We start from the raw sequence: 11,026 nt of genomic DNA on the forward strand, positions 1-11,026 counted from the left end.
ATTAAGTAATAAGGGATATCTATGGAACATTGAATTTTACAAATATATAAACTTAATTACTTTAGACATACCAAATCTGCTACATGTGTTTTTATGAGGACAAAGTTCTATAAAGTTAGGGTGATTGGACATATTAACACACTTTTAATAATTTAATATTAATGACGCGCTTCCATAAATGTCGGTTAAAATACGTTGACATTGGTCATTTGAAATCACAATACCTACTCAATACTGTCTGAATAGGTTTCTTAAATTTGTATACTCTTTGGAGTGTCCTATATTTATATTTTTGTAATAAACTTTATAGATAACATTAGGGTTGTTTATTAATCTTTGACATAATATTCAATAGTTTATATTATTATTAGAGTACAGATTGTACATTTCATTGCTCACACAGGGAACTCGGAATGTTTATAATTATCTAGTAATGTCTTTTTAGTTATGTTACTGTGTATAATATATATTTTCATTTATGATGTTATGAAACACAATACGCCTGATACGGAAATATGTATTTTTATTATTCAACACTGTTTTAAAATTCATACCTACCATAATATCGATTTTAAACTCGACCTTCAAAGCTCATGAATCATATATGAGTAAAAGGATTTCGTTACAAAGTGGGACTGAATATTATTGTATTTTTTCAGCGTTGCATTCAGGGTATTACATAACATTTAGATTTAAGAAAATATTAAATGTGGACCCAGGAAAATTATTGGCACCTTCAAATTCTGTGATAGTCTACAATATGGAATTGACCTGACTTCTACTTTAGCTTTCAATTATATATAAATATATCAAATCTATACTGATTTAATAAATCCCAATTAAAACATCGTTTTTAGAGTAACAAAATTCTGTTCAATAAGGTAAAGGATTTAGCCTAAAAAAAGATACAGATTGGTATCAAAAATTGCTTTATATTTTGTTTTGATGTTGAGTTCATTTCAATTAACAATTTGCCAGGTTACAGTATTGGCTGCATAGCCAGGATCAAGCATAACATGTACTTTTATATTAACAAAGATACAATTTTCAGACCTAATATCCTAAACTTACACATACAACCTAACTAAAATAAGATATACACAGGTAAAGCTAATTTATCTACAATCATCAATAAATTATATACAGATAACAATATGTTATATACACCTAAATTGTGTTTAGACTTATCTGTAACCTGAGAGACTTTGATTTTTCCTACATTCTGGACAGTACCATTTGCCTTTAGGCGGTACCATGATACCAACGCATTCAAAGTGAAACCATTCAATAGGACAGCCTTCGGCATCGCATGCTATCATTTCTGACACCTCATCATAGGGACACCTGCAGTAGCAGTATACGCTTTCGCCCTCTTTAGCCTCTCGGACAGCTGGTCTCTGGAAAGCATATGGTAAACTCGATGTACCCGAATTCAAATACGACTGCGGTGGAAGTGCGGTATTTTGTACACTAGGTTGGTATATTTCTAGAGCCCCTTCGTGACTTGAATCAGAATCACTGGATTCCATTGATTCAGAGTTCATTAAGAATCGTGGTGGTTCAGGATCTGGTATAGGGGCTTTCAGCCTTATTGTTTCAGTATAATTAAATAGCTTTTGTGGTATAGTGGTTGATGGTATTTCTTTCTTAGTTTTATGGGTGGCCGGCGAAGGCAGGTCTTCTTTTCTCCATTCGAGTTTTGGTGGCAGTTGGGGTTTCAGAGCTGGTGGTGTATTTGATTCTTCATCACTTGAATAACCATAAAACTTATTAGGAACTCTTCTTCTTTTAGAGGCTCTCTTATTATCTGCCGGAGTTTTTGGTTTTGATGGATGTGATGATTTTACATTCAAAGTAGTAGGTGGTGGTTCTGGTGCTTTTGGAATTTGTACTGTATTTGACTGAAGCGATATAGTTATTTTATTCGGAATCAATGGAGGCTGTGCCGCTTCAAGTTCCGATTTAGTAATAATGTCTTTAGGAATGTTTAATTTAATAGGTGCATGTTTTTTGGAACTTTTAGATTTCTTTTTCTTTTTACTTTTCTTTTTACTGCTTGATCTTTCTTTACTTTCATCTTGTTCTTGCTTAGGTTCTCTTTCTTCTTTAACAGGAGTTGAACAACTCTTTACTTCTGAAATATCAATTCCATCAGTGAGGCCGACAGAGGAGGGCATTTGTTGGTTACGTTTTTCAATTTGTAATTGATTTGCGATAAGCTGAGGATTTGCGTCATAAAATTCTTCATCAGTTTCACTTTCATCTGTCTCTAGGTCAGTTTCAGCAATTGTAGGTTCTGTTTTCTCCGGAACAAGGACAGGGGTTTCTGTCATACCCATAACATCGACATTAGATCCATTGCTCATTCTTCTATTTTGAAGTGTTTTTCGAGACAATTTTCTCATCTTTCTTGGGTTTGTTCGTTCATTTCCAGACTCATCTGATGAATCAGAGTCAGAAGAGCTTGATGAAGAAGACCCACTACTAGAAGAACAACTACAGTTTGAACCACAGGAGCAACTGGAGTCACTATCACTACTGCTACTACTAGACGATGAAAAATCGCCATGTCTTTTTTTGGGAGATTTTTTAGCTTTCTTTTTATCTGTAATAAATGACTCTTCATCCCCATTCATATCAGTTGGTATCAAGCAATAGTCATGGTCAGATTCACAAACATGTCTTCTTCTTGGGGGAGGTGGTGTCTTTTCTTTAGGCTGTTCCACATTGTTAGCCAAATTATATTTTTGGAAGTTATCCCATATTTCTAAAACTTGTTGTTCACAAGGTTTTTCTTCTAAAACAGGCTCAGGCTTTTCTTCTTCAAAAGGCACTGGTTTAATAACTTCATTCGATATAGGCTTTTCTTCATCTTTAGGTATATCATCCTCAGTGTTTTTATCCGTATTGGTACAATTACTCTCGTCTTTTTTATCTAATAGCTCTGGTATTTCAACTTTAGCTATATCCTGTAGGTCATCATTTACAGAAGGTGGAAGTCCACTATCAGACTCATCACTGCTATCACTTTCTGATAAATTTAAAGCTGGTAGATTAACATCCAGCAATAAAGCATCTCTGTCTTTTAATTTTTTCTTTTTTAACTTTTTAGGAGTAAGTTTAGTGTCTGTCTCTGTTTTGGTTTCAGTTACTACAATCTTAGGGGTATCATTTACTAAATCAATAACGGGTATCTGTTTAGATGCTTCATTATTACTGCTGGGTACACTAGGTTTCTCTCCATCAAGACTTTCTATGAATGTCTTTTTTGTATGGTCTTCTATGTGTTTTTTTAAGAGCTTTTTCGAAATGAATTTTTCTTCACACCCTTGTTCGGTACATAAATGAGGGAATTCACTTGAGTGTAGTCTTTTATGCACTTTAAGACAAACAGCTTTTGTAAATTGTAAATTACATTCATCACATATAAACACTGCTGGAGGGTTACAGAAATGATACACATGAGGCCATTTTTTCTGAAGACACTTTTTACACAACACACTCTCAGTCCCATGTTTCCAGAATAAATGATTATTGATATCCGGTTTATTTCTATATGCAATGCCACACCGAAAGCAATAATGATGTAATTTATGTTTCCAAACATGGTTAGATAACCTTGCCTGACTTTGGCAAAATTCTAAACACACATCACAGGTATGGTGTATCTTTCGAAGATGCACCATTAATCTAAATGATGAAGATATAGAGTCTATGTTACAAAAGCAACACCTATACTTAATTAGATAATCAGAATCATATGTTCCAGGGCATAAATGACACAGTAATTCACTAAATGTATAAAAGTTGTTTTTACACATAATACATAATAATATGGATTTCTGGTGCATTTTTCGATTATGTAAATAGAGATCTTTATGAATTGCAGTTTTTATATAGCACTGAAAACACTCAAAATTTACACTGCTTTGATTGTTTTCACACATCTCTTCACTATCATATGAGTCCAAGTTAATGAATATTGACGAACCTTCATCTACCCTAATTTTAACTTTAGCAGCAATTGTCTCTGGCAATAACTCTTCGGCTGTAATACTGTTCACTGTCGCTGAAAATTTATGCTCTTCCACCATGTGAGAGGCGAGCTGTTTGCAATTCACTGCAATTTTACGTGCATGATTACAATAAATACAATTAAAATAGGTGAACCCTAAAAACACCTTTAGTAAGCTTTTTAGAGGATATTTATCAATGGGCCTATCAAGTGTTAGTTCAATTGCTGGTGTAGTTTCCATTGGAGTTATTTCTTCCACATTGATTTCATCTACAACATCTTGCTCACGTGGCTCTGATTTAACTTCAGTTTTAGAAATAGTATCTTTTGCTACTTCTGGTGGATTTTCTTCATTATTAACAACCGCTTTGGCAGGTTCATTTGTTAAATTTTCATCTACTGAATCAAACACCTTCATTGACTCCAAAGTGGTTTGTGGCTCATGTAAAAGCTTTACCTCTATTTTATCTTCTTCTTGTTTTGTCACATTTTCATCTACTGTTAATTTATCACTGCTGTCACTATCAGATGATTCATCAGTAGATGAAGTTTTATCAAGAAACTCTTTGGGAACTCTAACTGTTAGTTTGGGAACCCTGTTTAAGGTATTATTTTCTTCAATGCTATTATCATAAATTGTCGTTTTAATTGCGTTGTCTGAATTTATCTCAAAGGTATTACATATAGGTTCAATGTTATTATTTACTAGTGTTGTCTCTTTGTTGTTCTCATAAAATGTAGTTTTAACAAATTGGCTGTCTGCCTTATCACAAATTGTCATTTTAATTGAAGATATTTTAGGTTGTAACACAGGATCGGTGGGTTTATCTTTTTCATATCGTTTTGGAGGCCTCCTAATTCGTGTAGGTGGTTTATGACTTTGCGAGTATTGTTGCCCTACAGTTGGGTCGACGGTTGAATTTATAATTACTGGAGACTTGGAGCTATTTAAGCTGAGCTTTAATTTTATTCCACATTCTTTTTCTGGGGGATGTAATTCCTCAGGTTTCGATAGAATAGAGTCAGGTACTGAAGCTTGTGTTTCACTAGTGGATGGAGAATTACTATGATCATATAAATTAGTATGAACCTTATCCTCACCATTCAGGATATTTTGTGAAGCCATCTGGGTATTTGGACTAAATAAAACTTTAGGATTTGGACTCTCCATTTCTGTTGCAGATTCAATAGTAGTACTTGTATCTTTACAGTCTGTAATAGAACTACTGGAACTAAAACTTATGTCACTGCTTCCATTTTCATAGTTAGCTATGCTGTTGATAGATGTTGATTTCTGGGATTGAGTTGTGATTGTTTCAATTTTATGTTCAATGTCATCCCTTTTATCACCATTCTGTTTGATTACATCTTTTGAAATAGATCCATTTGATGTACTCTCTATACAAACTTTTGTAGGCTTCATGTTATTTTTCAAAGAATTTTTACTAATCAAAACTGGAACAGGTTTTGGCTTAATATTATTGCAATCATGATTAAAATAATCATCTTTTTCACTGCATATTTCATCACATGCACAGCACATTAAATAAAAGCTGCCATTGTAAATTTTGCGAAATTCTTCTTTGCAATTGTAATTGAACTCTTGTACGTAATGTTTGTTTGTTAAATGTGATGATAGCTTTTCAGCTTTTGAAAACATACCTAGACAGAATAAACATATATGCCTGTTATGTACTTCTCTCATGTGCAAGAACAAGTTCCAATTTTCATAGTATGTTCCACAAGCTGAGCATAAATAAACTTTGCGAGTTACTCTAGAAGGTCCACTTGTACTGGTGTCTACATGAGTTACACTACCTGGGCTTATTGCTGGTTCTTTTGCTTGAGCTCGACATACTAACTGATGTTCTTTCAACATTGCTAAAGTTTTGAATGACATAGAGCAACATTTCCGACATTTAAACTTTACCATTGGCTGTAAACCTAAACTCTGAGCATAATCTTTTAGCTGGGGGCTCTTTTCAATCTTACTTTTTTTAAATTGTGATAATTGGCTTTTGGGTACAAGACGAGGCACAGGTTTGTCTTGCTCATTATCCACAAATTGTGATGTAACATTATGAAACTTATGATCTATATGTTTTGGTATAAGTTTAGGGACTCTAGGTATGTTCACTTTTTTAACATTTGTTTCACTTGGTTTCACTGAGAGAAGTCTCTTCTTTTTACACACTGTATTATAGGCAATAGCATTATCCACAAAAGGTCTTTTCCCAAGGTGTATTCTTAAAGGGTTAATTCGTTTCTTAAATTTTTCATCATGTTGGGAATCACTAATTTGCCGGTTTTGTTCAAATGTCTGATCCGGGGGACTGGAAGGTTCGCCTGCGAAGTCGTGTCCATTTGCTGTTAATAATGATGCACGATCACCGTATAAGTTACATGGCGCCGCTGGGGAATTATTATCATCTCTCGAATTTGATATATTACCATCTTCCATAGTTTTCTAAAAAAATAAAACACGTGCTAGAGTTCATTGCATAGAAACAAAAGACATTCAAACAAGAATAAATCAACTTTGATTTGAGATATCAACAACAACAATTACATATTGCCGTAATACCTGTGAAATCGTACGTCCAGTACGAGTACAAAAATCGAGATCTTTTTCCATGCATCCGTTTGAGAACAGCGTTCCTTACATCAGGCCTATTATGAGGCAGCCGCGGGCTGGTCATTCCCGTAAAATGGCGTCACTTTGTCGAGCGTAGATTGGTGTTATCAGATTTACCAAACCATAATTTTGTTGTAAGTATCAGAAAGCACAATCATAATTCACATTAATAACAACACATAAACTTATTATATTGTATTATATACCCCAAAACTGTTTATTTCCAAACACATTCTATAAAATCGTAGCGCGTTACGAGAAGCTATATCATTTACCATAGACTACAGAATAATTTTTTAAATCAAAAGCATGCCGTAAGGCATTGCTATTGAACACACGTGGTACAGTAATAGACAAATACCCACAAAGATACGTATTTTCAACCACAGAAATTATAAATTTGTATTTGTAAGGCAATTATTGTTGAAATTAAATGGATATATTTGTTAAAAGGGAATAACCGACTACTATAATTTAATATTTATCTCCATTACGAAATTCCCTAATTACCGTCCTTATTTGGCACCATACTTAAATAAAATTTCAAAGTTTATAACTATTTGCAGTTGCTTCTCATTCAAATTTACAATTCTCATCAAAACAGTTGATTTAGTTAATCTCAAGTATATTTTCCTGGCTCATAGCATAAAGATCCTAAAATAGCAATAAACTTACTAACATTGACAAGCATAACATTTATGTAAGTGACAACAAAATTCGATTTTGGTTTTTTGCAAAAACATTGACGTATAAAACACCGATAAAATATGAAATATATCTTTTTGGTTCCGACAAATATGATATTTCCACCCATCTTTCTACAATTAACACAAAAGTAATGAAATTATTTATTTAACTATTTAAAATTTAAAAGGCCAAAGTTCTTAATATTCTTATTTATCTTTTGCATAAACAATAAACATAAATAAAGGTTTGCGAATGATTAAGTTTGTAACCAAAGTTAATGTCACCAAATAATGTTGTTACTTTATCTGATCAAATTATTAATTTGATGGTATTAAATAAGTCAGAAGCAACCATCAACAATCAATGAAACTGGGATTGATAAATAAGTTTACGACCACTAAGCAAAAAAGCACGAGTTTAAATTAGGTGTTTAATTCACCTATGAACATAAGTCATATAAAATTTAGAGCTAAATTACAAGGTTTCCATTCTTATATTCTAGATAAATTTTGCTTCGGTTCTTGTTCATTGCTTATTATAGTAGCTATATGTGAGTTAGGCAACCAATATGTAATAACATATAATAATACCAACTTAATTTTGGGGCCAAATTGTGAGCCATAAAGTCGACACGCATAAGAATATTTTATTCTGTCAAGGTAAACTCTGTCTATTAACTCATATTGCCATCTGTGTCTATTCTATGCTGCGCAGCGTACTACGTTGTTGGCTTTTTTAATCTACATAAAATTTAGAGAAGGTTTAGCCATCGAAGAGAAAGGACTTTTTATAATTTTTTTAATACTATTATTTCTCACAACTTTTTAATTTAAATCCATTTTTGTAGACATGCACATACAAGATGATGTCTGATCAGTTTAGAAAAGTAGAACCATATTCTCCGAAGTCCTCGCCTCGAGGAGCGAGGTCACCAGTTGTTTCACGGCAAGATTCTTCTGGTACCCTCAAAACTACTATTTCACTGGGTAAAAATCCCTCCATAGTACACAGTGGACCATTCTATTTGATGAAAGAACCTCCAGGTAGGTATTGACGTGGGTAAAAATGTACAAATGCTTATTCGTTATAATTAAAATCATAAATTATATCATTTTAGGAGAATGTGAGTTAACAGGAGCAACAAATTTAATGGCGTATTATGGACTCGAACATTCTTATAGTAAATTTAACGGTAAAAAATTAAAGGAGTCGCTATCTTCCTTCTTACCTACATTACCTGGTATCATGGACGGACCTGGACAAGAGGATAACAGTACATTGGGTTCTGTAATCGCAAAACGCCCTATAGGAGGAAAGGAATTATTACCATTGACTAGTGCTCAGCTTGCTGGCTTCCGGTTACATCCAGGTCCACTTCCAGAGCAGTACCGCTATGTGAGTGCTACCCCACCAAAGAAACATAAGAGCAAACACAAGAAACATAAACACAAGGATGGTGCTCCTCCAGGCCAAGATACTCCCCTGCAAGGTAACATTTCTTCAAGCATTAAATAAATATTATATATGAATAAAATTAATGTATGTATTTATAGGTTTTAATGATGTCTAACTTGGCACAGCTTTGTGGGATAAGTTTGGATTAGAATATGGTTAAATTAACAATCACATCTAAAGGAAAGTCTAAAATCTAAATGAACATAAAAATTTCAGATTCATCAAATCCAGACACCTATGAAAAGAAACACAAAAAACAAAAGCGCCATGATGATGACAAAGAGAGGAAAAAGCGTAAAAAAGAGAAAAAGAGGAAAAAGCAAAAACACAGTCCCGAGCATGGAGGGCTAACACCCAGCCAACATCCATTACCTTAAGTTAGTTTTATTACTTCTATAATTATGATTTTTTGTCCAGTTTTTTCTTAAAGAATGAGCAAAACTTATTTCCACAAACAGTAAGTTTTTGAGAAAAATTTAGTAAGTAATCTCTATTTTCTTCATAACATGTATAAATTTGATTTTTTTAATGTAGGCTAGTAAAATTTTTGTTTCTTCATCATTCAAAAAATATTTTTTATTGAATTCAAACATTAGGTGAAAAATGTATATAGGTATTTTTGTGGCACCATTTTATTTTTGAAAAACAAGTTGTTCCAAAGATATTTTATGTTATGGCAAAAACTAAACATTATGACGCCCATAACTAAAATGACATTTTGTCATTTATTGAATTAACACAATTCATTATAAAATAAGCTACATGTATTCAATCTTTTTTATGGTTTACTCACACAGTCAACATAAATTCTATAATAAGAAATTATTTGAACTGAATAGGTCTGAATAAAGTATAATTGTTGTTAATATTTCTTTAGGATTGTCATAACTAGCTTAAGTTATTTATATAAACACAAGAGAAATAAAAACTAAAGGATGCATCTTCATTGGTACATAAACTTGTATTTGGTTAATTATCAATGTAATCAAATCAATACTTTATGAATACCTTATTTTTTCATAGTAAAATTTGTTTAATTAGTAAATAAGCTAGATGTAAGAAGTATGTTTAAATGCGACATTTTGTATGTTTGAAACAGCACATAATTTTAAGTTTCAGAGAATCCTGTTATGTAGAATTATGAAAAATAAAATTTCTGTGAAATGAATGAGTTATGACATTTTAAGAGTAATTTTCTAAAAAAATTAAATTATAAAATTAGCTTACTGTCAGTAATTATAAGTTGTTTTACCTAAATGTCTTTTAATATTTTTGTGATACATATAAATTTATTGGTTATGTTGTACTGTTAAAAAAGTAACTTGAAGAATAATTATAGATCATCAGACCTTCAGTTGGGGATCGTATTGAGTGCGAAGAGTTGCCATTACCCATCTTTACGTCTTTACGCCGGCCATATTATAGGTAAAATAATCTTGCAATATATAATGAAGTTAAATGTTAGTAGGTAAATCTGAATATTGAGAGAACCTTTTCTTTCTTTTAAATGTATAAGGTGAAAATTATCAACTAAACCGCGTATTGTATAAAAATAAAACAAAAGTTAAAGGCGTAATTTATTCAATTAAATTTACACAACATTCGCTTCATACAAAATGTGTTGGTTTTATAAAATCAAATAAATTAGTAATGCAGCACCAAAATACATTCACCAATTCTTACAAAATGTCTACTTACTTTCTACATTATATGCTCTTTACCTATTGTTTAAATATAGCCAAGTTAGAACCAAATTATACATCATTTTTAACTAGCATTCTATTAGTACTGTTTATGTATCAATATTAATGTCTATTATAAGTACAGGACAGGCCAGTTATCTAACTATTCATATTCTACATGACACATTAATAACTCTATTTTCTAAGACAGTCTAACAAGGCTATACATTTTGGTGCAAGCAGTTATAGTTATAGTTTAGTAAAAAATGACTCAGTATGTAAAATGCATGAGACAATTATGGTGCAAGGCTGTTGCTTGCTATTTTTATCTTGACATTTAAAATTATAATTTAACATGTTAAATTCTGATTTAACCAGAAAATAATAAATGAAAAAACCAGATACATATTAAACATAAACATTCAATTAATTAATAAGTGGTAACTTCCAGGAAACCTATTTAGTTAAATTCCTTGAACAATACTGAAGTGAAGAGATCAATCTCGACTACACAGCAATAATTTTGAGCAAATTACTAGAAATTCCATTTGA

At 32.1% G+C, this 11,026-nt stretch overlaps 2 protein-coding genes across 2 annotated transcripts; one reads left to right on the top strand and one right to left on the bottom strand.

The window, feature by feature from the left end:
• Positions 1 to 912: 912 nt before the first annotated feature.
• LOC111000194 lies at positions 913 to 6,939 on the bottom strand. Its single transcript, XM_022269560.2, has 2 exons — positions 6,600 to 6,939; positions 913 to 6,482 (listed from the first exon to the last, which is right to left on the bottom strand). Exons 1-2 carry the CDS (start codon positions 6,648 to 6,650, stop codon positions 1,185 to 1,187), a joined length of 5,349 nt encoding a protein of 1,782 aa, XP_022125252.2. The 5' UTR covers positions 6,651 to 6,939; the 3' UTR covers positions 913 to 1,184.
• A 1,135-nt stretch (positions 6,940 to 8,074) lies between these two features.
• LOC111000202 (mediator of RNA polymerase II transcription subunit 19) lies at positions 8,075 to 10,730 on the top strand. Its single transcript, XM_022269570.2, has 3 exons — positions 8,075 to 8,380; positions 8,455 to 8,826; positions 9,009 to 10,730. Exons 1-3 carry the CDS (start codon positions 8,200 to 8,202, stop codon positions 9,167 to 9,169), a joined length of 714 nt encoding a protein of 237 aa, XP_022125262.1. The 5' UTR covers positions 8,075 to 8,199; the 3' UTR covers positions 9,170 to 10,730.
• Positions 10,731 to 11,026: the final 296 nt, after the last annotated feature.

Source organism: Pieris rapae, chromosome 8, assembly GCF_905147795.1.
Source record: "Pieris rapae chromosome 8, ilPieRapa1.1, whole genome shotgun sequence".
NCBI classification, from domain to species: domain Eukaryota; kingdom Metazoa; phylum Arthropoda; class Insecta; order Lepidoptera; family Pieridae; genus Pieris; species Pieris rapae.

What these genes read in the sequence shown, in the direction of transcription:
- LOC111000194 (XM_022269560.2), bottom strand. Translation starts at nt 6,650, where the DNA reads ATGGAAAAAGATCTCGATTTTTGTACTCGTACTGGACGTACGATTTCA. An exon ending in CTGGACGTACGATTTCACAG is followed by an intron (nt 6,483 to 6,599) that starts GTATTACGGCAA and finishes TTATTTTTTTAG; the next exon opens with AAAACTATGGAAGATGGTAA.
- LOC111000202 (XM_022269570.2), top strand. Translation starts at nt 8,200, where the DNA reads ATGATGTCTGATCAGTTTAGAAAAGTAGAACCATATTCTCCGAAGTCC. An exon ending in TTTGATGAAAGAACCTCCAG is followed by an intron (nt 8,381 to 8,454) that starts GTAGGTATTGAC and finishes ATATCATTTTAG; the next exon opens with GAGAATGTGAGTTAACAGGA. An exon ending in CCAAGATACTCCCCTGCAAG is followed by an intron (nt 8,827 to 9,008) that starts GTAACATTTCTT and finishes TAAAAATTTCAG; the next exon opens with ATTCATCAAATCCAGACACC.